Here is a 26371-nt window from a genome sequence, read left to right on the forward strand (position 1 = left end):
ATATATATATATATATATGGAGACATTTAAAGTTGGCGCCACTTTTTATTTAGACACCTAAACTTAAGGGTGTTCCTATTGAGCACTTATATTACCCTAGACTTGTTCCAATTAGGCACTTTTTTGGCAATTAGTCAAACTTACAAAGTGTGTGCAATGCACTCGTTGCTGACGTGGCGAATGACAAACAGAAAAAGACATATATCATTCTGAGTTAAAAAAAACTATTTTAAAATCTATTTAGTAAACAAAATAAAATAACATTCTCAAAAAGGAAAAAAAAAACTTTAATTTACACTAATCATAAAATGACACATTATTAACAAAAGAAAAGACAAAAAAAGGACATATTGGTGTTCTTGAAATCATTGTTCTTGGTGTTCTTCACTATCTTCATGTGTATTCTTGTTCCAACCATGATTTTAATCCAAAATTTCAAGAGAAACTCCTCCAAATTTGTTATAACTTCAGTTAAAGATTCCCCACAAAGACTCGAAGACAACCCCAATATTAATTTCTAAAGTTTTCATCAAATCAAGTAACCCATTTTAAACCTTCAAGCTTTCTTAAAGACTCCAGTAATGGTGTTTTGACTTCAAATGAAGAATACGGTCTCACTTCGGTTTCAATCAACCGAGACGATTGTTGGTTCAAACTTTCGAGCTAAATTAATGGTTGAGGCACAACAATGGTGAAAGTGGGGGAGACAATGGTGGAACTGATGGTGGAGAGAAAAGAAGAAGAAAGAAATAAAAAGATAAAATGAAGATAAAATTTATTTTTTGGGCTCTTCACGCGCCTATTTTGGGTGAAGTTCACTCTATGTGCCAACTCAGTAAGAAGTATCTAATTGGAAAAAAGTTTAGGATACTATAAGTGCTCAATTGGAACACCCTTAAGTTTATGTGTCAAAATAAAAAATGGTGCCAACTTTAAGTGTCTCCAGATGTATTCAGCCTTATTTTTTCTTTGTATGTATTTGTAAATATTCCATGAACTTTTTCAACGTTTATGTAATGAAGTTAATATTATTCGAGTAATTCGATTTTCTTTATAAATGTTTTATTTTTCATGTTAATCAATTGTTTTAAAGTAATTATAAACATTGTTAGTATGGATTCATATAACTTACCTTAACTAATTAAAAATTGGGGCATTGTAATAATTGTTATTGTATAAGACCGCAATTTATAAAATCAATATGTACAACCGGGTTAATAGACTAACAACTATAAATCTCGACCATCTCGCATTATTCATGAACAAATTTGGACCTTTTCCCAACTTTTAAATCTTAAACCATCACAACAAAGCGTATAAGCTGCAGAATGAATAAATAAGCTCTTTATATAGAGCAGAGTTACAGCTAGAAAGATACAGAAGAATATGCGTAAGGATACATAAGGATAAGAAGAGATATAAACCTAACACACTCCTAAAAAATAGGCTAACTGAAGGATAAAAAAAGACACAAAAAGATACAGATAAACTAGTACAAAATCTCCTATGTTAACAAGACACTAGTCAAGAGTCCCTTACACGCCCCCGCAAGGTGGGGCTTATGTCAACAAGACCCAACTTGGGATAAATACGTAGAAATGTAGAACAGGGCAGCTGCTTCGTAAAAATATCTGCAACTTGATCCACAAAATGAAGATGATGTACCTCGAAAACCTTAGACTAGACAAGCTGACAAACAAAGTGAAAGTTGATTTCAACATGTTTCATACGACTATGAAAAGCTGGATTGGAACAAATGTAAGTAGTGCTTATGTTGTCACCGAGAACTCGAGTAGGACTTGACAGCGGGAAACGAAGTTAAAGAAGCAAGTTGGTGAGCCAAACAACTACAGAGGTTGTAGCAGCAATATCTCCATATTCTACCACGGTAGACGACCGAGAAACATAGCGTTGCTTTTTAGAAGACAATGAGAAGGGAGAATTGATATAATAATGCCCCATAGTAATATTTTGGGGTTGTCATCGTATTTATCAAGCAGTACATAAGTGTAAGAGACAAGAATACCCTTATTTAGAAGGGTAATATATCATAATTCCTAGGCTAACATGGTAAAATATACATGTATATTATCACGCCCCCTCAATCGAGTGTGGGAACATGCGAAGATTGTCTCAAAGAGTCTTAAATCGATGAGAGGATAGGCCCTTGGCAAGAATGTCAGCTAGTTGGCGCTCCGTTGGAAGATAGCGAACAAGAATAGATCCAACGTTCCCGTACAAAGTAAAAATAAACTGCAAGATGCTTTGTACGGGAATTATATATAGGATTCATTGTAATATGTAAGGCACTTACATTATCACAAAAGATGAGTGGCGCATCAAAGAGAAAAATATGCAATTCCCATAGCAACTGTTGAATCCATAATACCTCAGCCATAGTGTGAGCCATGGCACGATACTCAGCCTCGGTACTAGAGCGAGAGACAGTATGTTGCTTCTTAGAAGACCAAGAAATGAGATTTGAACAAAAGAAAACCATAGATCCAGTGGTAGACCGACGAGTATCAGGACAACCAGCCCAATCAGAATCCGAATATACAGTAAGAAAATAAGTAGTAACTGGTTTCAACAACAATCCAAAATCGAGAGTACCGGCAATATAACGCAAAATGCATTTAACAGCAGCAAGGCGAGTGGAAGTAGGAGGATGTAAGTGTTGACTAGCTGTATTTACCGCAAAGGCAATGTCTGATCGAGTCATAGTCAAATACTGTAAAGCACCCACTAGATTGTGGTATAAAGTACCATCAACAACAGCAGAGTCCTCAATAATGGCAGATCGAGAAGACGATGAAGTGGAGACATGCTTGGATTGTAACAAACCAGCACGATCAAGAATATCTCGAGCATACTTACTCTGAGAGAGATGCAAACCATTCACCAACCAAGTGACGTGAATACCCAAAAAATAATGAAGATCACCAAGATCAGTAATAGAAAATTCAGAGTTAAGTAATCTAGAAAACAGGGATATTAAGCTAGGATTGGAGCCTGTTAGTACGATATCATCCACATATAATAACAAGAAAAGATATTGACCACCAGATGAATAAACAAACATAGATGAATCTGCACGGCTATTCTGAAACCCATGTGATAGTAGAAAGGAACCAAACCGACTAAACCATGCACGAGGCGCCTGCTTAGACCATATATTGCCTTACGTAGTTTGCAACCATAGTTTGGTCGTACAGAATCAATAAACCCCTGTGGTTGCTCCATATAGATAGACTCATGCAAATAACCATTAAGAAATACATTTTTACATCGAATTGATGAATAGACCAACTACGAGAAATAGCAATAGAGACGACTAGTCGTATAGTAGTGGGACGAACAACAGGACCAAAGGTCTCACCATAATCCACACCAGGTACCTGAGTATAGCTTTTGTCTACCAATCTCGCCTTACAACGATCAAGAGAGCCATCGGACTTCTGTTTAACTCGATAGACCCATTTGCCGCCAACAACATTAACACCAGATGGACGAGGAACAATAGACCATGTCTCGTTTACAAGTAGGGCATTGAACTCTTCCGCCATAGCACTCCGCCATCTAAGCATCCTTAGTTGCAAAGCTAAAACAAGTAGGCTCAACAGGCAAATTAGTCAAACACATAGAATTAAGAGCATACTTTGGATTTGGTTTAACCACACCACACTTAGATCGAGTAATCATGGGATGAGCAGAATCAGATACTGAAGGTGATGGCTCAATGATGGAGGTGGATATAGGATAGGGCTGTTCAAAATCGAACCGTAACCGTTAACCGAACTAAACCGATGACTTATTGGCTTATTGGTATCGGGTTATCGGGGTAATGGATGGTGAAAGGATTGAGATTTTATAATTAATGGCTTAACGGTTTGGGGACGGATTACTCAATTTTCTTATCGGATAAATCGTTAACCCGTTAAGAATTTTTATATTTACACTTTGAGGAAGGTTGTAGTGGATAGGTTGAGGAAGCTTCTATTGTAGCAGGTCATTTTATACAATTTTGGTGTATAATGATGTAAAGAATGAATACAATGGAACAGCTGAAAGGTGAGAGTTATTTAGATAATTTCTACAGCCGGATAACATACAAGGATACAGATGAATGGAGGGATCAATGTCTGAAATTTGCAAAGACAGAAACCATTTTTACTGGGTAACCATAAATTAGAAGTGTATCACCTTATTGTGTATCTTTACGGATCCCCTTGAAATGTTGTAGCATTATTATTGAAACATTGTATCTCTGTTCCTGAATGAAAGAGAGAATTTTGCTTCTAAAAAAATATTTACACTTTTACCTCCTTAATCCTTATGCATGACAATATGTGTATCTTCATTACGTAATTGATTTCTTCTAGAGAAAGTCACGACCTCTATGAAAAGTCTTCATTGAGTATTCAAAAAATTTGTTCCAGAGATTGTATTTGTACTCCATGACAAGTCTTCATTGAGTAATGAAATGAGGATTACGAATGGTAAGTTGAAATGATAAAAGCAGTGAATTATGCAGTTTGGCCGTTTGGTATTCACAAGATTAGAATTGTTCAAAAAAATTCTTTTTGGTTTAGCTGATAAACCGCCCGATAACCGTCTGATAATCGTTAATCCGACACCAATTCACCCGTTGTCTTATTGGACGGCTAGCGGATTACTATATTTATAATCCGATAACTGATAAGCCAAACCGTTAAGCATAATTATCCACCCGATAAGCACCCTTAATACAGGACATGAATCAGTACTAGACAAAGGCAAGGAAGATGAGTCTAAGGAGCAAGGAGGAAGGGGAGATAAACTAGGAGATTCAACAGAAGAAGAGGGGGACATGGAAGTAGTGGCAGAACTAGTAGACTCGGGTGTAGTAGGCGTAGAACTAGGTAATGCAGCAGGCATAGGGAGGAGAACACGGGGCACATAAGGACAAGCAAGTAGAAAGCAGATAAATTTGCACATGGAAAACAATGCTCAATAAAGTGAACAGAGCGACTAATATAGGCACGGTTAGTATCAAGACATAGATACCGATATCCCTTGTGACTAGAACTGCACCCTAAAAACACTCAAGGAGGAGAAGAAAAAGAGTCAAGTTTGTGAGAACGATAAGGACGCAAATAAGGATAACAAAGACACCCAAAAGGTTTTAAAATGGTATAGACAGGTGGAACCCCAAATAGGTTCTCATAGTGAGAGAGCTTAGCTAGGGAAGGAGAAGGAAGACGATTAATAAGATGAACAACGGTAAGAAAAGCTTCGATCCATAAAGAAAGAGGGGCATGAGCATGAAAAAGTATAGTGCGAGCAACATTTGTGATATGACGGTGCTTACGCTCTACACCATTTTGCTGAGGTGTGTGAGGACAAGATAATTGATGATGAATACCATGCGAACCGAGAAAAGAGATAAAGGAAAAACTTTGATACTCACCCCAGCCATCTGAACGAAATGTCCTAATAGATCCACCAAATTGATTTTCAACAAGAAGCTTAAAATTGGCAAAATAAGATATGACATCACTTTTATGATAAAGAGGATAAATCCATGTGTAACGAGTGAAATCATCAATAAAAAGAACATAATAATAATAACCACTAACTGAGGGCACAGGGGACTGCCAAACATCAGAATGAATTAACTCTAAAATATAAGAAGTAGTTGAAGTACTTAAAGAAAACGGCAAAGCCGACTGTTTAGAGCTTAAACAAGAATTACAAAAAAAAATAGAAAAAGGGCTAGACAATGAAATTAACTTTCTAGATCTAAGTAAATCTAATACAACATGACTTGGATGCCCCAAACGCGCATGCCAAATAGAACTAGAGTCATGTAGAGCAGCAAAGATTGATGGCTGAGCAGACAATGACAATGCAGAGGAAGACTGAAAAGGATAGAGAGGCCCATCAGTGCGAGAGTGATGCAGAACTTTCCCCGTCGCCAAATCATTAACATCAAAACCCTAAGGAAAAAAGTTAATACCACAATTATTTTCTTTGGTAAATTGATGAACGGATAATAAATTCATGCAAATATGCAAAACATAAAAAACAGGGTACAAAGTAAAGGAGCAAGAAGGAGTTGAAAGAGAAGAAGAACCAACACCGTTAACGGGAATACGAGTACCATTACCAACCAATGTGGAATCATTTGAAACAGGAAAAAATGAACAGAGATTACCCAAATCATTTGTCATGTGTGTGGTTGCACCAGAATCCAAGTACCACTTTTTGTTTGGAGGGGACTGCAATGAGAGTGCTGCCATATTTGCCTGAAGTCTTGGAGCAGTATAAGCATGAATGGTGTTGAGGACTAGCAAGTGCCGTATGACCAGAAAGATCACAAATCTGACAAATCACAGTAGTAGAAGTGGGAGTAGGAGCCACAAATGCAGGCAAGTTATAAGGTGAGGGAGCCAAGACACCACGACCAAAGGTAGAATGCTGGAAAGGACCACCACGAGAAACTGGGGAAGGTGACGGGCTATAATGAAACTGTGAAATATTGCCACAACCATTATCTTGAGCACGACCTCGGCCACGACCACGGCCACCTCCACGACCGCGACCACGACCATGACCACATCAAAGATATCCCGAGGAAGCTGAGGAAAGAGGATCATCTACTGTAGCAACCAACGCCGTAGTAGGTGATACTAGATCAGGAGAAGGCAAAGTACAAGCCTCATCAGTAAGAAGCATCGTCCACAACTCAGAAAATCGAGGAGCAGGATGCATGTGCGAGGCCATGATCACAAAAGAGTCATAAGACAATGGAGGTCCATTTAGAGCACATCGAACCAACTTAGAGTCATTAACACTACGGCCAATAGAGCGGAGGCAATTAACCAATTCCTGAATCTTAGACATATAAGCATCTATAGAGAGATCTCCCTTTTTAATAGTACTAGTCTTAGGCTACGCGCGTTGCGCGTGTACCTTACAATGAGTTATATTTTCTTAAAATTCCATAAATATTATTAAGTAATGTATGTGAGATATAAAGATGTAAAATAAAGATTAAAGAAGGCTAATGATAGAGGAACGTATTGTAATTTACTTTTAATTCTATGTTTAGTGAATTGTTTTCTTAATAAAATAAAGTATTCATACAATTTCTTAAAATAAGAAAAGGTAAAAAAGAAAACATTCCTAGATTTCTTAACATAAATAACAAAAGAAAATACGCATCTAATAAGAATCATTAGTTATTTTGGGTATGACATCTAATATTTAATGGTTTCACTATACTGCCTAACGAAGAGAAATTTTAATTTAAGGAAGGTCCTAAATATTAGGCCAAGTATATTAATGAGAATTAATTTTAAAATTCTAAATAATAGGAAAGTAACTTAAGTTACAATTTTGTCCAATATAAACTCTATTTTTAAAGGGTAAAAAAGGCGAACGACATTTCGCTAAGGGCCTTCGTGCTTTTAATATAGTATAGATGTAATTGATATACATCATTTCTCTCCCTGTGGATTGATGGAGAAAGTGACTTTTTAATGTGGTCCAAGCATCTACAACTGTAGAACAATGATATAATAGAGGAATAAGGTCATTGTGAATTGTTGCCTGAATCCAGGTAAGAAGAAGACAGTCTTGCTTTCTCCACATAACAAAGGCAGGGTTGACTGACTTGGAAGTACCATCAGAAGAAACATTAAATTCAGGAGGTGGTGATTCAGAACCATCAATGAGTCCAAACAAATCATACATCTCAATAACAGGTAAAATGAGATGTGCCCATTTAAGATCATTAGTTTGATGTAAAACTTCAGGAACAAGATCCTTAATATGCACAGAAAAAGCAGTCCCAACCATATTAATAATAAAAGAATATGTAGCAAGAAACGAAATTAAAATAACTAAATAACGAGAGATGGGCTTCCTTTTTTATTTAAATATGAGAATTGACTGGAGGGGAAAAGAAACGGTGGAGAACAATTTTGTATCTAATGGTTTAAAGAAGAAAGGTCAAAAGGTGAAAATCTGTGGTATGTAATGTGGGGAACACAAGAAAGTTAAAAAGAGTATAAAAAAATCTATAAAGTAATAGTGGAAAGGATTAATTAAATAAGGCTTGATAGCAAAAAGAAGACATAAGTAACTGAGAAGGAAAAAACGTGGAGAAAGCAAGAGATGCTTCGGCCTTGAATTTCATCGACGGTCGACGCTAGGTAGGGTTAGGGTAGGATCTTTAGGCTTCTGATACCATGATATAATAATGCCCCATAGTAATGTTTTGGGGTTGTCATTGTATTTATGAAGCAGTACATAAGTGTAAGAGACAAGAATACCCTTATTTAGAAGGGTAATATACAACAATTCCTATGCTAACATGGTAAAAGATACATGATAAAAGAATCACCAAGATATACAATATACCCCGTGATAGAAGTACGATCAAGTGGGTCACTAGCCCAATCCGAATCAGAATAGGCAACCAATTGAGCAGTAGATTTTTTAGCAAGCTTAATACCAATATGAGAAGTATGACAAAGATATCTCAAAAGACGCTTGACAACTTTCCAATGAGAAACACCCGGTTGATGCATGAATTGAGATAATTTACTTATTGCAAAGGCAATGTCAGGCCGAGTGAAGAACATGTAATGAAGCTTTCCAATGACTCGACGATAAAGAGTGCCATCCACTTTGGAATCCTCATGAGAAGTTTCAAAGGTACATGTAGATGTAATAGGTGTGAGAACACCTTTGCATTCAGCCATGTTTACATCTTGGAGAAGATCTTTGATATACTTATGCTGAGATATGAGCAAACCATCTGCTGTCTGTGTAACCTCAACACCGAGAAAGTAATGAAGCAACCCAAGATCTTTAAGAGAGAACCTTGAAGACAAAGCATCAATTGTGGACTTCACTGTTTGTGGCTGGTTACCATTCACAATTATATCATCCACATAAACAATGATGTATACAGTAACTCCAGATTTATATAGAATAAAAAGAGATGCATCAAATTCATACTTAATAAAACCAAGGGCGAGAAGATGATTTTTCAGCTCATTGTACCAAACTCGTGGAGATTGTTTCGGAACATAGATAGCTTTATTAAGCTTACACACATGAGTAGGATGCAAAGTAGATTCAAAACCTGTAGGTTGCCTCATATAGACCTCTTTTTCAAGCTTCCCTTTTAAGAATGTGTTATTGACTTCCAAATAGTGGATGGGCCAAGATAGCAAGAACTAAACGAACAGTTGTGAGTTTAATCACCGGACTAAGGGTGGAATGATAGTACAAACTAGGTCGCTGAGTAAACCCCTTTCGCAACAAGTCTTGCTTTGTACCTATCAACTTAACCATTAGGCTTATGCTTAATCCTAAATAACCATCTGCAATCAACCACATTTCGTGAGGGATCACTGGGTACTAAATCCCATGTCTTGTTTCTGACTATAGCATCAAATTCAGATTGCATGGCAGCTCGCTAGTAAGGGTGGGATTGGGTTTATTTGAAGGTGTTTGGTATAGGTTCAGATATGGGGGTGGATTGAACTGAGAGATGGAAATGTTTAGGTTTCAGACTGTTAGTCTGAGAGCATGCGATCATTAGGTGACGAGGGGGAGGGTGATTAGAGTTGGTCTTAGGGAGTGAGAGTTGATCGGGGTTTGGTGCAGGTTGTTGAGGGAGGGTGTTTCGGCTTTGGTAGGCTATGGTGATAGGTGAGTTGGATCTTCGAGGAGCTGCTGAGGTTGGTCGATTTGGAATTGGGGATTGATTCCGATTATTTTGGACAGAAAGGTTACTTTCAGGTGGTGAAGTTTGAGATGAAGTAGAGTTTGAAGACAAAGAGAAGAGATCATTACTTGAACGTGAAGACGCACGCATAGGAAGATGAGGAGCATTCGATGACTCTATATGCATGAAAATTAGAGATGGCAATTCAAAACTTGCACTTAAAGGAGATATATCACTATGTTCCTTTAATATCTTTAACCGATATATCCCATGCTGGGAGTTTATTGGTATCCTTATATTGTTGAAAAATATTTACAAAGGGATAATTATTTTCCAAAAATACCACATCCCGGGAAAGATATATTTTGGAGGTGACAGGATCAAAACAATGATGAGAATAATATTTATTCGAAAAAACTAAATAAACATAGGGTTTTGACTTTGGTTCTAATTTATTTTTGGCATATGGTCTAAGCCATTGATAGCATAAACAACCAAAAATTTTAATAGACTCATAATTCGGTGCTTCTTTAAATAAAATTTCATACGAGCACCGATTATTTAAAAGTTGTGTAGTGAGTCTATTTATTAGATATACAACTTGATGACAAGCAAACTCCAAAATTTAGAGGGTAACGAGGCTTGATGTAGAAGTGTTTTTGCAGTTTCAATAACATGCAGATGACAACGTTCTACCAAGGCAACTCGTTGTGGAGTGTATGGTGGGGAAACTAAGTGTTCAATACCCTATGATTTTAAATAGGAAGTTAAGCTTTGGAATTCACCTCCTCCATCAGTGTAAAAAGAAAAAATTTTTGTTTGAACATCTTTCTAAGAGTGGATGTAGTGTTTTAAAGACTTCCTAAACTTCCTCTTAAGATTTTAAGGTGTATAGCCACATATATTTTGAAAAGTGATCCATAAATAGAATATAACATCATTTTTGATCAATGGATAAAATTGATGCAGGCCCCCACAAATCACTGTAAATTATTTGGAGGGTCGTTGACTCTTCAAAGAATTAACTGAAAAAAATAATTTGTGGCCTTTATTAGAATTGCAGGAATTACAATCAGAACTTATTCTAGAAGAACTAACAGACATTGATAATTTTTGCAAAATATTGTTTAAAGTGCGACGATTTGGATGACTCAAACGTCGGTGCCACAGTTGAATTGGAACAGCCACATTGCACTTAGGATTGCAATCTGGTCGACACGCATACAGTCACCCGTTACTCCGCCCTTGAACTAGCGGTGCCCCTGTACTCATACCCTTCACAAGATAAAAAAAAAAAGAAAAAAATTCCATGAAGGTGCTATTGTCACGACAAAAATGAAAGACATATATGAGATTATTTTTTATAACAGGAGAGCAGAGAGTATTAGATAGGGTGAAGCGATAATTTGATGCTTTTAGTTCAGTGTTACCAGTTTGGGAGATTTGTATGATGGTACCATTACCCACATCAATTTCCTCAGGCCCGTGGTAGTCTTGAGCAATTGCTAGGCTTTAAGCATCAGAGGCAATGTGATGGGTGGCCCCTGCGTTGATGATGGTGCTTGTTGTAATAGTTGACGTTCAGCAAGGTTGGCTCTAGCCTGAAAATGGTTGTGCGACTAGCTGCGACAGACTCGGGCAGAGTGACTAGGATGATCACATAGTTGACAGCCCAAATTGTTATCAGACTGAGCAATGTTCTTTCGAGCTTTCCATGGTTGGCCTCGATTGGGTTGATTGTTGTTTGCTGTATTGGTACGCCTATGTTGGTGTTGTTTCGAGATTGTGCAATAGAGTGTTGTGCGACAGCATCAGTAATGGAATTTGAGAGAAAAGCGCGAGTATCATGATGTTCCAGGAAAAGTTCATGACCAAGTAACTTCTCATACAACTCTTCATATGAGATGGTAGTATCTCGTGCCCGAATAGCTGCTGAAAATTCTTTGAATTCAGTTCCAAGACTAGCGATGATCTTTACAATAAGCTCCTCGTTGGAAACGGGAGCACCAGTGGTAACAAGTTCATCACAAATAGAGCGAACTTAATGCATATAGTCAGTGACAGGCAGAGCATCCTTTGCAAGACGAGCTAAGCGATCACGTGGATTGAAAATGCGCGTTTGGAATTTATTTGCATACGCTATGTGAAGCGCATCCCAAGCATTTTTAAAAGTGTTGGCTGAAGAAACAGATGCAGCAAGAGTAGGATCAACTAAAGCTAGGATGTCATTTTGAATTAGCCGATCCTGGCGAAACCAGGTTGGGTATGCAGGGTTGGTAATAGTTTCGTTGCCCGAGGAGATAGTTCGGCTAGGAGTAGGGTAGTTCCATCAAGATGGCCATACAGATCGTGGCCAAGCATAAACATCGACACTTGAGCCTTCCAAAGGGAAAAATTATGACTACCTACTAGGTTAATGGGAAGTTATGTGACAGGGTTAAACTGAACAACAATGTTGTTCGTCGCATCAGAGTTGACAACAGTAGGAGCCATTTGAGTAGTGTAGGGATGGGAAAAGAAATTAGGATCTAACACGCAAGAGTTCTTTTAAGCTTCTAATACCGTAAAGCGTATAAGCTGCGGAATGATAAAGAAGCTCTTTATACGAGCAGAGTTACAGCCAAAAAGATACAGAAGAACATGCGTAAAGATACATAAGGATAAGATGAGATATAAACCTAACAAACTCCTGGAATATAGGTTAACTGAAGGATACAAAAAGATATAGATAAACTAGTACAATATCTCCTATGTTAACAAGACATTAGTCAAGAATCCTTTACACACACCACCTCCTCCACGCATAACATCAATTAGACCGTTCATCCACCCCCTATCTTCACCATTACAAAATAAAATCCCTTTAATTTTTTTAATTGCATCGCCACACTGTGCAGATTGACTTGAATCCGTAGGAATTTGCTTAACAACTGCTCCTTCAATTTACAACATAATAACCACCATTTTTATTTTTATATCTACTATATCTCATCTTGCTGTCATACTTAATCCATTGTCGATATCAACTTTAATTCACAAAAATGCACACATGAACAATATCACCTTCATTTACCAAACCTGACATCATTCCATCTTCTTATTTTTCCATTTCCCATACACAACTTAAAAGCTCCATTATCTTTTAGAATTTGGATATTCTCAGAACTTTTTGTTCTCTAAAATTGTTCACAAAAAGTTAAAGATGACTTTGACAAAGCATCAAAAGTCGATTTAACAATTGGTGAGAAAAAGTTTATGGGCATTTTTGTCCAACTGGTATTAAAATAAATTAAGTATGAAATTGGCGATGAACATTAAATCCGGTAGAATTGAGAACTTAAGCATATCTTGATGAATTTGTCGATTGAGTATGTTTGAATAATTGAAGTTTGCTAAAACTTTAGGAAATGAGGTTTTTTTTTAGTGGTTTTCAGTGCAAAAGTTGTAGCTTTCGCCATGCCTTATTGTCACTAGTAAATGTAATGCCAAAATTCTTAAAACCTTGATTTATTCTAACTTATTCAAATTTGTCAATGAACTATGCGAAACGATTGAGATTTTCCCCTGAACTATTTGTTAATGGTGGAGATTAATCTTTAATAATGGAACCCTAGTCACCAAAGAAAAATTTAACCCATTTTTATAACAACAAAGATTGATCTAACAGCAATTAGACAAAACTTGACCATTTTGCATAGTTTAGGTGACAAATTTGTATCTTTTGCATTGAAATAATGGGCGAGTCTTTCTTTTTGTCACTATAAGAGGTTTCTTGAAAATCACTGAACATCAGGGTGTAATATGTAATTATTCTAAAAGATCCAAATTACAATTCCAAATATACCAAGGACTTCAATGCAAATAAAGAACCTATATATAGAAAACTCTAATCCTCCTTCAGTTGTTATTCTAGGGTTTCGCTGACAGAGCCAACCGGAGCGCGGCAGCCACTCGCACACCATCGTACGCCACCAAACAGCCACCATGGGTCGTATGCACAGTCGAGGGTTCGTTCATTCTTACCTCCTGTTTAAGTATCACTTGCTCATGCCACATTGTACTGATTTTTGTATTTTGTCAATCTTTTTTTTGGGGTGCTTAGTAAGGGTATTTCAGCTTCAGCTCTTCCATACAAGAGGACTCCACCAAGCTGGCTGAAAATCTCTGCTCCTGATGTAAGGAATTTTTCGCTTATTAAAAAACTTGAATTTTCCTTTTGTTTCCTTTCCTACATATAATTTGATAACTAATAAAATGGGGAAGAAAAATATAGAGGTTGTAAATACCTTGTCTGAATTCTAAATTTCTACATAATGACAGGAGTGGATCCTTTAAATACTAAAACCTGGATAAAGCGAAGTATTCATATAGCTGGTAGTTGATTTACTTATTTAATACTTGTTTAAAAAACTATGGAAATGCTGAATAGCTAGTTTCTTTTAATGATGATTATTAGTTGGGACCTAAATATGTGCGCATCTTTAGCTTGCGGGTGGGATTTCTAGGTCTAGGAGTGTTGTAAATTCATTTGAAATTTACTGAAGAACCAATATAAGGCATTAACTACTGGCCTTAGGAAATGTGACCTTTAGTATAAGTTACTGTTGCCTCTTTAATGCCTGTAGTTTCTACATGGATGCACGATGACAGGTTTCCACAAACATTTGTGTAACCCTTTCTCCATGTTGTTTGAACGTGTGATTTCAATTCACCATAGCTCATGATTTAACTTTTTAGGCTTTGGTCCATTGAGAATTTCAAGTTTTATGTAGAGATATATGTGATAATTATTGGTTGCATCACTGACTGACTGGTGTGTGACTGTTGAAACGTATCAAATTATTTCAGCTTTTCTCAAGTAACAGCAATGTTGTGCTTTCCAGGTTGAGGATAACATCTGCAAGTTTGCAAAGAAAGGTTTGACACCTTCTCAAATTGGTGTTATTCTTCGTGATTCTCATGGAATTGCTCAAGTGAAGAGTGTAACCGGTAGCAAGATTCTCAGAATCCTGAAGGCTCATGGTACTCATTTTTCTTTTTTGTGTATCTAAGTTGTTCCTTGATATAAGTTTTCTAAAGGAATGCTTGTTTAACCTAATAATGTTTCCTATCAGGACTTGCTCCTGAGATTCCTGAGGATCTCTACCACCTTATCAAGAAAGCAGTGGCCATCAGGAAGCATCTTGAAAGAAACAGGAAAGACAAGGATTCCAAGTTTAGATTGATTCTCGTCGAGAGCAGGATTCATCGACTTGCTCGCTACTATAAGAAAACAAAGAAGCTTCCACCAGTCTGGAAGTAGTAAGTTCATTCTTTTGTATTTTATTTTAGCGATGAACTGCTTCTGATTTAATCATCTAGAACACATTTTTATTTTGGTTTTGCATGTGTTATATGTGTGCAAGTTGAAATTTTGTTTCAAAATATCTTGTTTTCCTGGCATGTTAAATACTTGTCATATGAAAATTTACTAGCTAAATTAATTCTACTCGGAGGCTCTCTGTGGTTCCACCAAATGCGCTATGTAGGTCTACGAATGAAGTGGTCGATCAATTTTAGTTCGGGACTTGTATTATACGATTTAATAAATTTGTTACTGCTTTTATGCACCCCTTACCTTTTGGCATTGCCTTGATGTGCAAAATACCCGACATTGCGCTCGTATAGATCTTTTACTATGGTCACTAGTGAGGTGCATACCTTGTAAAGTTTTACTTGCAGCTCTCTGTGTGCACAATGTGGTCCGAGTGTGTTATAGTTGCTTTGGGTTATATCAGATGAGTTTTATTAACGCCCCCCACTTTAGCCCTTTTTACTTCCTGCATTTTGTTTAATTCTACAAAATCTCGATAACTGCATTACTAAGGTCAATTTTTGCCTTGCAGTGAATCTACCACCGCCAGTACTCTTGTGGCTTAGAGGAGATCATGGCACGGGATTACTAGTTTCTTGGACAAGTCACATCTTCAAAATTATAGACTAAGTTGTTTTTGTATGGCCGAGTTTGAATGGAACAAAATTTGTTTGGGAACATTTCCAGCTTTAAATTGGCATCCGATTCTCTTAGTACTTGTGGTATATTTATATTTAGCTGCTGTTTTTCAATTTCCCGTCTCATCAAAGTTTTGGAAGTAGGCTACATAGTAATTCTACCACATGCTACTAATTCATGAACTTGTGCAAACCTGAATGGAATTTGACTTTGCCTTCCTTGAAGCGAGATAATTAGTAGTAGCTCTTATCTTGTCCTAAACAAATGGAACGACGTCAAACTTGTCACTACATACACAGCCGTAAGTCAGTTGGATTGTTTGACTTGCTCATTATCATTCGGATACCTCTATGAATATTTGGATTCTGTCTCTGGTTCTTGTCTACTATGGATTGTTGCTTGGATTCTCTCTGGCTCTCGACTATAATCTTTATTGTTCAATCACATCCCTAGGTGGTTCAATGTGGATTGGACTCGCTAGTTTTGAATGATTTGCAGGGTTATTTTCTCCCTGTCACGGAATGCCGTGTCTTCCTTTGATTGGTTAGCAGAAACAAATGTCTTCCTTCGATTGGTTAGCAGAAACAAATCTCATCAAAATACTTGGCAACTCAGTCGAACTCTCAATTGCCGAGGGATGACGGGATTCTCTCACTGTTAAAATGTCTGTTAGACCATTTTGTTCACAATAGTTTTCTATTATAAGAGCCAATCCACTTTAAACTGAAGTAGTTCAAGGATCTCGGATTTGTATAACCGTTCTTGTAAATCCTCCAACCTCACCAGTAGTGATGAATCTTGTGAACATATAACTTAACATAAAATCTCGTATAACTAATACAATGTTTGATTGCAACATAAAACTCAAAGCTAATATAAAGTGTTCACGTAATTAATATAAATGGTGGTTTTTGGCATTATAATTAATGTAACGTTGGATTTCATATAAATTTGTGTTACTAATAGATGCTTAATTTATGCAAGTATTATGTAGTTTAGTTTGTAATAAAATTTGGGATAAAAATAGGTTAATCTAAAGGCAATAATCTATATCTATCTATATTATTATAAAAGCACGAATAATTTATGCTAAATGTTGAACGACTAAAATATCCTTGAAATATTGATCGACTTTTTTAACCTTATATATTTATATAATTTAAGGATGTAACTGTAAATTATTTAAAGTTGGAATTCTTTTCCTATTTAAACTACATACACGGCAAGCGTACAAAGTTTGATTTTGGCTTAAACTAACTTGGAGTTTGAACCAAATATAACACTTAATTAATTTGAAAAAAGTTTTTAGAACGATCTCAATAAAGAAAACAACACTATGTATTTGTTTGAGACACCTAGACAAAGTAGGCTAAGTAGCACAAACATATTAATTTGTATTCAAATTGGTTGCAACAATATCTCAATCCTTTTATTAACTTTACACTTTTTTGAGAAAATAATTACTTTATAGAAAATAACCTTTTTTTATGTGATTGGAAAGGCAAGTTTGAACGGTGAAAAATCGAGTATACCTTTAAATTCGCTATAGATATTCCCGATTATCCCTGTGTCACTAATTAGCCACAATATAGAGTGTCGATGCAGTCTTCATCTAGATTGGCTATCAATCCGTCAGCAACTGGTAAAGAAAAATTCGGGAGCAACTCAATATCTGTAATTTGTTTTTCTAAAACTCTTGGCTCCTAACTCTAACAAACATCTTGTTTTGGTCATATTTTCGAAAAACTGGAACAGATATAGTTGTTCACATTATTTGTTAGTACAAATGTGTTTTTTTATATGTTTCTTTTATTCATGCATATATGTTGCAGCGGACGATAATTAGGTTTCAACTTGACGGATGGGTTTAGGTACAACTTTTTTCTACGTATATGACGTGATATATGTGTTCTAAACCCTAAATACTTGTATAATTTAAGGATATAATTGGAAATCACCTAAGATCGAAATTTTTTTCCCATTTGAACTATACATACGATAAGCGTAAAGTTGATTTTGGGTCAAACTAACTTGGAACTTGCAACCAAACATATCGCTTAATTAATTTGAATATTCACATAAGGATATCTTATGATTAAAAGTGCGCTTGATCACGTATAACAATTGTAGATTAACTAAAACTTGGGTAGAAGACAAATTTAAATTTAAATAACAATAGAAGATCTAAAGGTAGGTAACTAGATCCCTAATAGCTCAATCCAAGGTAAAAGAAATATAAAGTTCATAAATAACAACTTAAACGGAGTACTACAACGACTTTCTCCATCTTTGCTACTACTTCTATTGCTCATATATAGCTTTCTTGACTAACGTTTATTTTGTCCTTTTTTCTTGATATTTGTTTTTTTTCATAATCGGGCTTTTTTTTGTACGGGTTGATTGATTTTTATGTTTTTTCATTACAAAGTTTGTCATCTTCTGTAGTTTGATTGATTTTTATTACGATATTGTTGGTAAGTACCAAAAATGCAGTATTTTATTAATGTTGGTACATCTGATTAATGACTATTTTTAGTGTTGGTGCAAAAAATACAGTATTTTTATTTTGAGGAACCAATTATCAGATTTCACACATATTAAGTAATAATTTAGAATATCTATTCAGTTGAAAGTTTATTACTTTTGATACGCACTTCGTAATATTTGACACAAAATATTAAACCACTTTATCTCTTCACTTGAATTTTCTCTTATGTCAAGGAAATTTAACAGCTTATATATAATTTAAAAAAAATCTTTTGCTCTATTCGCACAATATAATTTTATACGAAGGAGATTTATTTGAATCCCCATTCTTCAACTTTGCTCCGTCACTAAGGATATTCGTGCATTGCACGTACATAGAAACTAGTACTATATTAAAAGCACGAAGCCCCTACCGAAATATTGTTCGCCTTTTTTATCCTTAGTAAGTATATTTTATCTTGGATATAATTGTAATTAATTACCACTATTTTTTATTTTATTTTAGAAAAAAAAAATTAGAAATTTCCGTGTATTGCCGTGTCTTTATTTAGGTTTAGGATTCTTTAGCCTTTTCTTCGTTTAGAATTAGAATTCTTTACTAACATGTGGCTTTCTTTTAGGTTTAGTAGATGACTTCTTTGGAATATTTCTTCCTTTTTTAGTTCCCTAAAAACATGAGTTTAAAGTGCAAAATAAGCTAATTCTTTAGAGATATCTAATGTTCCATAAATACTGTTGTTCTTTTTTTACCTTTTCCCTCATCGATATGTTTGTTATTTTTGCAAAGTTATTAGACTTCTCACGATGTTCGAACAATATATCTGTAACAAATTTATATAAGTCACTATTGATCATTGGCAATATTCTTGTGCAGGTGAAGGAAGACTCATGTGGAGCGTGTGATTGAGACTTAGTGCCAATTAGATCGGATTTTAGAGGCAAATCTTTTTTCGAATTTTATTTCTCATTTATATTGTTTCTGTTTTTGTTGTTAAGATTTTTATTACTTGTTTATACATACTATATTATATGTTCAAGTTAATACTTCTTTGCCATAACCGTACTCATAAGAAAAAAATCGAGATCTATTTCCAAAATTAGCTACTGTTTCGGTTTGATTTATTTTTTTATAATATATCTATCATAGTTTTCAAGTATATGGAATAGAGTCTAATACTATTACACATGGTTACAAAACTACAAATACAAACTTCAAAATTCAAACTTGTAGGAAAAAAATATTTAGGGTTTGAAGTTAACTAATATTGATAGAATTTTCTAAATAGAAAGCACGCTTGAACAAACACACTGCATAACTCAATGATTAGTAAGTATATGTTTTCATTCTGATTTCAAGTCCCGAAATAAATAAAATATTCCATAAAAAATAAATGGTAGGAACAATATAATATTTTTTTTTCATTATTGAGTTTACTAATAGAATCAATATCCTTTATTTTAAGGTTTGAAATTACTTTTTTAAACATTTATTTCATAACTCAAGTAGACAATTTTTAATAATATCTATATAATTGTTTAAAATCTATTACTTATTGATAATGGGTAGTGTCCTTAAAAGTTGTCCATAACAATCTATACATTCACCGTTGCGGGTCTGAAAAACGGTTAATAGAGGACCGCCATAAGAGAAATCTGAGAAAGCTAATTGGAGCTTTGACCCACTGACCCAATTAGTTTCCCCAGCTTATTCCATATGTTCACTTCTCGACTGAGTACCTCCAGTTTGCGACTTGTACGTTGCCGCATCTTTTCTCTTCCTTCACCCCCTTTGACATCCTTTCTCTCTTCTTCTCTGTTCTGTGGTTTCCCTGCTTTTACTTCTTCAATGGACAACACGGGTTTCCACAAACCCTCTTCATCCTCCTCCTCCTCTGCCTTTGCTCATTCCAATCGAAGGTAATATGTTTTCTTCTTCTTTTGCTGAATAATTCTCTGTAAAGTTTCAATCTTTAATTGGAAAATTATGGTTCTGAATCAATGGCAGCGGTGGTAGAGGAAGAGGGAGAGGATGGGACAATAAGGAAAGATCAGGAGCCCGTGGCGGTGGTGCTTCCAGCTCCGGCAAAGATAAAATTGATGCTCTTGGGAGACTCTTGTATGTATATCACTATGTATTTCTGCTTTCGGGCTTTTGGTATTGATCTTTTTTATTATGGGACCCCATGGTAGTCAATTAATCAACTAAGCCTCAATTCTAAATTAGTTGGGTGCAGCTATATGAATCATATGTTTACATTTCCCTCTATTCAGGTTAGGTGCCAGTGATTTCAGTGATTCATGTAGATAAACTATCTTTCTTCTTGTGACACATGATAGTACAATCAGTCAATCAACAGAACAGTAATCCCAATTAGTTGGCTTTGGCTTCATGAATCCTCACTAACCAATTTTTTTTATTATTTGGGTCCTTCATTATTAGCCAAGGGGAGCCTTGGCGTAACTGGTAAAGTTGCTTATACGTGATTCACGGGTTCGAGCCGTGAAAACAGCCTCTTGCAGAAATGCAGGGTAAGACTGCATACAATAGACCCTTGTGGTCTGGCCCTTCCCGGACCCCGCGCATAGTGGGAGCTTAGTGCACCGGGCTGCCCTTATTATTCGAAGATTCATAATGATTCTTAGATAGACCATTTTACACTTCAACTTACTGCGATCCTCTTCCTTTATCCTGGTTTGGACCAGCAATGCTTTGCGAAACTCAGGGGGAGTGGGAGTTAATAAGAGAAAAAATAGTACTTAAATTTTGTCTAGCCATAATGATCATTGGAAGTGATTAGTTCCAGGCTTCAAGGTATTAAGGGTATATACATACTGTAGTGTTTGAAACTATAGTTCGTTATGTACCAAGTGTCACTTGTCTTAAACTTTACAAGTTCTCTTATCAAAAACCAAACTTTGTCTAAACTAAGTATGATATCTCGATTATTCTGTACTGTTGTTTAAACTTAGGACACGCATTTTGCGGCACATGGCTTCTGAGCTAAACTTGAATATGAGGAATGATGGGTATGTGAAGGTGCAGGATCTGTTAAAGCTAAACTTAAAAACATTTGCCAATGTCCCATTGAGGTCACACACTGTTGATGATGTCAAAGAGGTTAGTTATGTGAAGCCTTGTGCTCCTTTAATTTGTTGCCTCCATTTCTTGTATGAGGTGGACGAAACCTCTGATCTGTTTATTCCTTGGATTGCAAATGGTTCTCGAGTCAATTTAGTTGAAAAAGATTGATACCTTCTGGTCCTAACTGGAAAACAAATGCTGGCTTTTCATTGAATGAACTTCCTTTCTTTCAGTTGAGTGAACTGATTTTCATTGTATTCGTATAGGCAGTACAGAAGGATAACAAGCAAAGATTCGGCCTGTTGGAAGAGAATGGAGAACTTCTGATACGTGCTAACCAGGGCCACACAGTAAAGGTATGTTCCCTCCTTAAAGTGGAATAATGTTATTTCCTTTTCTATTTCGAGCAGAACTATGTTGGAAATCAATAAATTAGGCCATTCAGAGGGAGGAGCCTCTGGTGGGTACTTCCAGTCTTCCACTATAGCTGGACAAATTCGTGAACTTTTGATGAATGAAAAGGTAAACTCTCAATATGTTTGGAGATGAGAAGAGAAAGAGAAGGAGAATGAAAGACTGGAAAGTGAGAGATTAAACATGGATTTTCCTTCAATTCATGCACTTTAGAAAGTGTGTCAGGGAAGTGCCTATAAGCATACTTCATTTAGTGCAAGCAATTACACCATTATTGTTCCTAATAATTTTGTATTACAAATGAAACACTATTATGAGATTCTCAGTGCATTCGTATCTTACTCATAAACTGCTACGCCTCAGTCCCAAATAAGTTGGGGCCAGCTATATGATCCTCACTTACTGTGTTTCTTTATTTAATTTATCTCAGGCCAACCTTATACAAAATAAAAATTAATTCTCTATATATTTTGTATTACAAATGAAACACTATTATAAAATTCTTAGTGCATCGGTATGTTACTCATGTTTCTAAAAATTCCAATTTCATCTTTTCGTTATTGAAAAGTATCTCATGATATGCAGACCCTTCTCGTATGTTTTTTTCCCTTGTATGATAAACTAAAGTTATAGCAGACATCCAACAGACTTCTGTGGCCCACAAGTTAGCAGTATCATCGTTAGTAGCTGAAAATATATTGTTCCAGTCGAGGAGACTCCAATGTTCTTTGTTGTTCTTCTTCTTTATTCTGAACAGGGTTGACATTAAAATTACTTTTGTATAACTAGATCCAGCTTCTTCTTCTCGTTTACTGAGTATGTCAAATATTTATTCTTTTTAAGTTATGCTCAACTATGTCCTGCTTCTTCTGTTCTTTTGAACATAGTTGATGTCCAAGTTTCTAGTTCTTTCTATTTTTTATGACTAGATTGGCATTTATGTTTTTATTCTTGTAGAAACTTCAAATGACCAGCAGTTTTTTCTTCAATGTCAACTATACTGTATTCATTTACAAAGTCTGACACTGCAAATGAAAATAACATATATGTGCCCTTTACCCAATATCAGTCCATAATCTTTGAGTTGGCAATTTTTTTCTCTAAGTTTTTATGTCTCTTAGCAGATAGTTGAAACTGAGAGCTTATTAAAACCAATCCTTTCAGCTGACGAAGTTCCAGGTGAAGTGAATTTTGTGCATTTAATAACTTATAAATACTACTAGTTGGAATATTTATCTTTTCATAGGAAAAATCACTCTTATTTGGAGTCTGTCTGGGCTACTATTTGAACTGTTTTATAAATTCTAAGCACCCTGTTCAGCGTCATGGGGGTGCGGGTTGATTGGTCATAGGGCTAAAAGGAATAAATTTGGATCTTGCACAATGTCAAACTGCCATGTCTTCCTTCTATTGCAACTTAACTGTCAACAATTTTAAATTGTTGATAATTTTCCCGAAAAGATCATGCTTTTCAATGTAGTAGCAAATACTAAATCTTAGTAATTTTTTTTTTTGGTGTAAAGTGCTAAAATCATAGTATTAATGTTAATAAATGTATAATGTAAGAGTACAAAAATTCAGTGTTTCATTTTCAAATTCTCATTTTATATACTGTAATGTCGACCAGAAAAGGGGTGATCCTGAACTCAATACATATTTAATGTAAGTTCAGAAAACTCTTCAAGTTTCACTTTAGGTTCTTGTTTTCAATATTGTAATACCAGCACAAAAAAGGGTGGGTCTTGACCTCAATTCATTAATTGTGTCTATGAATTGAGATCACTTCCTCATCTCGTGCTGAACAATAATTTTTATATCAATGTCCCCTGGGTCTTACTTGAGAATTTTCTGTCTCCGATGTCTTGGTTTTCGTTTGTGGCAATATGCAGTTTGTGTACATGGCACTTATAAGAAGAATTTGGAATCAATTTTGGAGCATGGACTCAAACGGATGAAAAGGTTACATGTTCATTTCTCATGTGGCTTGCCAACAGATGGGGAAGTGATTAGTGGTAAGATATCTCATAGGATCTTGTATCTGTTGCTATTATCACAATTTATAATTTCATTGTATTTTATGCTAATGTCATAAATCCACTTGCATCGATTACTGTTTCTCATGGCATGAATAATCCCTGTAACACACAAATTTCTCAACTGTACCATCAAAGATACAGTAGTTGATCTAGTAGAATCCTGACATGGGGCATTTCTAAGAATCATTCCCTGCGATTTCTTAATTGTTGTGCTTTCTGATCCCGTGTGTAAACTTATGCATCATTCTTTATCTTTGACCTTCTGTATCTTCCTCTATCAGCAACAAACTCTTGCTTTTAGACAGTTTGCCTGAACTTCAATATACTTGGTTTTCTTGGGTAACTGAATAATCTTTTTCACCAGGAATGAAGCGAGATGTTAATGTCCTCATCTTTCTTGATGTGAGAAGAGCTCTGGAAGGTAATTGTTTTGATTTTTGAATTCTAGTCAAGTTTTTCTAAAGTATTATCATAATTCCAATAAAATGCAATCGAATAAGGTATTAGTTGGCGACCAAACATATTAGAACTTCTAATGTGTAACAGCCCAGCTCGCTAGTGATATTGTCCGCTCTGGGCCTAGGCCCTCACGGGTTTAAAACGCGTCACTAGGGTCTAAGGCTTGTTAACTTATATACTCAGCATCCCTCTTGTGTTTTGCCGATGTGGGACTCTGTCTAAAGCCTGGGGTGTTACATACACCCCCTCATATGGACTCAGTGTCCTCGCTGAGGTTTGTCCCACTGCATGGGATTTGCCTAGACTCAGCACTGAGGTTTACCCCGCCTTACCGGGATTTGCCTAAACTCAGTTGAACTCTGACCCACCATCGGCAAGGCTGACACAAGAGTGGCTCTGATACCATCTGTAACAGCCCAACTCGCTAGTGATATTGTCCGCTCTGGGCCTAGGCCCTCACAGGTTTAAAACGCGTCACTAGGGTCTAAGGCTTGTTAACTTATATACCCAGCATCCCTCGTGTGTTTTGCTGATGTGGGACACTGTCTAAAGCCTGAGGTGTTACATAATGGGTCCTCAAGAAATAAGTAATATCTGCAGTGAGATGACAGGAAACAATATTCTAACTTTCTGTATTCAGACTGAAGTCTTAGCTTCTTTATATATACTTTCTAGTTTCAAAAACCAACCTCGAAGTCACAAAGAGAACATATTCATAAGTTGATACTTGTGTGGAAGTGATGAAAATTCAAAAGTCCTACTTTTTCCCATTTCTCACTGTTATGCATTGCTTCAGATGGGATGAAGCTTTATATCTCGGACAACAGAGTTATCTTGACGGAGGGTTTTGATGGTGCGGTGCCTGTGAAGTATTTTGAGAAAGTAGAATCATGGCCAGATAGAAAACCTTTGCCATTATAAATTGGAATATGTCACTTTTTTCCTTCATTCCCTTTTGCATTCTTCTTTCTTCTTACTCCCTTGCACTGCACCTATCCTCCACCCCCCCGGAGAAAAAAGAACGAAAGAAATTTGTAGCAGGTCATAGTGCTCTTTGGTCTTCGCTATTTTCCTTACTATTACCCCCTTTTCCACCATGAGATTTATTCTAACTGTCATTATGATTTACTAATTTTATTTTATTTTTCCTCAAAAAAGGAAAAAGAATGTTAGTGAAATGAAGGACTTGAGGTCTGAGCTAACGAATGTTACCTTCCCTTTTGCAAAAAGGAAAGAAGGCAGATTTGTTGCACTTATTCTTTTCAATGCATTCCTGGAAGAACTAGTTGATCCTTTTGAATCAGATATGAGACTTAACTATGACTAGTGGTGATCAGACGCATCTGCACTGCAGCTTTGATATTATTTTATCGAATTTTTGGTTAACTCTTCTTGAAGGAGAAGCATATATGCAGCTTTCTATCCGCCACAACTGACATGGAATGTTAATCTATGAAGTGGCTTGGCGTACATGAATAACAATAGTAAGTTAAAACGTGTCGTGGATTTGGTTCATGAAATTGTTATTCAAATTAACGATTGATCGTCTCCATGTCGCCAACCACAAGAGTGAACACCTGTTCAAATGGTTTCTCGAAAATTAAGTAATATCTGCAGTGCCGAACGTTCAAATGCATGTTAACATTGTTATAGAAGATTGCAGAAAAGAATCCTTTCAATGTAAGAAAAGAATAACTGGCAAAAGCGTCCTAGAAGTTGGTTCATTTATTAATATTTTAGACAATCTTGTTTACAATTTCGAAAGCCGGTGAATAATGGGTCTGTTTCATAATTTGGTAATACCAGAGTTCGTTCACAATAAAGATTCTAACTCGCGATTTGCATCTACGACACATCTTGTGTTGTATAACCTTTACTACTGCACCAAAGTTCCAGGGCCACAAGGTTGGTTTATTGTGCATTTGAGGGCACAAAGGAAAGGGCTAATAGGAGTATAATAGGGTCAATGAGAAATAGCCACCGTCCCCATTCTGATTCTGAGGGAAGAAAGAGAGTTACCAAAGTGTCTAAGATATCGTCAACCGCGAATCATGCAACAAAATGTGGCTACCAAGACACTAAAGGGATAATTCCAAAAGGGAACTCCATCTGTCAAGGTGTTAGGAATGTCAATAGTAGATAACAACGCAAAAAAGAATTGTCACCTATCGTCGGTT

At 36.0% G+C, this 26371-nt stretch overlaps 5 protein-coding genes and 1 pseudogene across 5 annotated transcripts; 2 read left to right on the top strand and 4 right to left on the bottom strand.

Moving 5' to 3' along the window:
* On the bottom strand, window positions 2134-3566 carry LOC109236724 (uncharacterized mitochondrial protein AtMg00810-like). Its single transcript, XM_019402934.1, has 3 exons — window positions 3186-3566; window positions 2315-3103; window positions 2134-2253 (listed from the first exon to the last, which is right to left on the bottom strand). The coding sequence occupies exons 1-3, from the start codon at window positions 3564-3566 to the stop codon at window positions 2134-2136; spliced, it is 1290 nt and encodes a 429-aa protein (XP_019258479.1).
* LOC109236734 (vegetative cell wall protein gp1-like) lies at window positions 3580-4917 on the bottom strand. The gene is made up of 2 exons (XM_019402946.1): window positions 4750-4917; window positions 3580-3765 (listed from the first exon to the last, which is right to left on the bottom strand). Exons 1-2 carry the CDS (start codon window positions 4915-4917, stop codon window positions 3580-3582), a joined length of 354 nt encoding a protein of 117 aa, XP_019258491.1.
* LOC109236747 (uncharacterized mitochondrial protein AtMg00810-like) lies at window positions 8355-9152 on the bottom strand. Its single transcript, XM_019402965.1, has one exon. The coding sequence runs from the start codon at window positions 9150-9152 to the stop codon at window positions 8355-8357; it is 798 nt and encodes a 265-aa protein (XP_019258510.1).
* On the bottom strand, window positions 10959-12217 carry LOC109236756 (annotated as a pseudogene).
* LOC109227682 (40S ribosomal protein S13) lies at window positions 13618-15829 on the top strand. The gene is made up of 5 exons (XM_019392882.1): window positions 13618-13731; window positions 13827-13899; window positions 14608-14746; window positions 14839-15025; window positions 15610-15829. Exons 1-5 carry the CDS (start codon window positions 13709-13711, stop codon window positions 15641-15643), a joined length of 456 nt encoding a protein of 151 aa, XP_019248427.1. The 5' UTR covers window positions 13618-13708; the 3' UTR covers window positions 15644-15829.
* On the top strand, window positions 19797-25527 carry LOC109227672 (tRNA 2'-phosphotransferase 1-like). Its single transcript, XM_019392874.1, has 8 exons — window positions 19797-20120; window positions 20209-20319; window positions 21174-21321; window positions 21552-21641; window positions 22824-22878; window positions 23589-23711; window positions 24100-24156; window positions 24991-25527. Exons 1-8 carry the CDS (start codon window positions 19918-19920, stop codon window positions 25113-25115), a joined length of 912 nt encoding a protein of 303 aa, XP_019248419.1. The 5' UTR covers window positions 19797-19917; the 3' UTR covers window positions 25116-25527.

Source organism: Nicotiana attenuata, chromosome 1, assembly GCF_001879085.1.
Source record: "Nicotiana attenuata strain UT chromosome 1, NIATTr2, whole genome shotgun sequence".
NCBI classification, from domain to species: domain Eukaryota; kingdom Viridiplantae; phylum Streptophyta; class Magnoliopsida; order Solanales; family Solanaceae; genus Nicotiana; species Nicotiana attenuata.

Coding starts and splice junctions, on each gene's coding strand:
- LOC109236724 (XM_019402934.1), bottom strand. CDS start 3,566: ATGGCGGAAGAGTTCAATGCCCTACTTGTAAACGAGACATGGTCTATT. Junction 3,104..3,185: donor AAACTATGGTTGCAAACTAC/GTAAGGCAATAT, acceptor CATGGGTTTCAG/AATAGCCGTGCAGATTCATC. Junction 2,254..2,314: donor CACTCATCTTTTGTGATAAT/GTAAGTGCCTTA, acceptor AGCATCTTGCAG/TTTATTTTTACTTTGTACGG.
- LOC109236734 (XM_019402946.1), bottom strand. CDS start 4,917: ATGCCTGCTGCATTACCTAGTTCTACGCCTACTACACCCGAGTCTACT. Junction 3,766..4,749: donor CTAGTACTGATTCATGTCCT/GTATTAAGGGTG, acceptor GATTTTGAACAG/CCCTATCCTATATCCACCTC.
- LOC109236747 (XM_019402965.1), bottom strand. CDS start 9,152: ATGAGGCAACCTACAGGTTTTGAATCTACTTTGCATCCTACTCATGTG.
- LOC109227682 (XM_019392882.1), top strand. CDS start 13,709: ATGGGTCGTATGCACAGTCGAGG. Junction 14,747..14,838: donor CAGAATCCTGAAGGCTCATG/GTACTCATTTTT, acceptor GTTTCCTATCAG/GACTTGCTCCTGAGATTCCT. Junction 15,026..15,609: donor CTTCCACCAGTCTGGAAGTA/GTAAGTTCATTC, acceptor TTTGCCTTGCAG/TGAATCTACCACCGCCAGTA.
- LOC109227672 (XM_019392874.1), top strand. CDS start 19,918: ATGTTCACTTCTCGACTGAGTACCTCCAGTTTGCGACTTGTACGTTGC. Junction 20,320..21,173: donor GATGCTCTTGGGAGACTCTT/GTATGTATATCA, acceptor GTTTAAACTTAG/GACACGCATTTTGCGGCACA. Junction 21,322..21,551: donor CTGTTGATGATGTCAAAGAG/GTTAGTTATGTG, acceptor GTATTCGTATAG/GCAGTACAGAAGGATAACAA.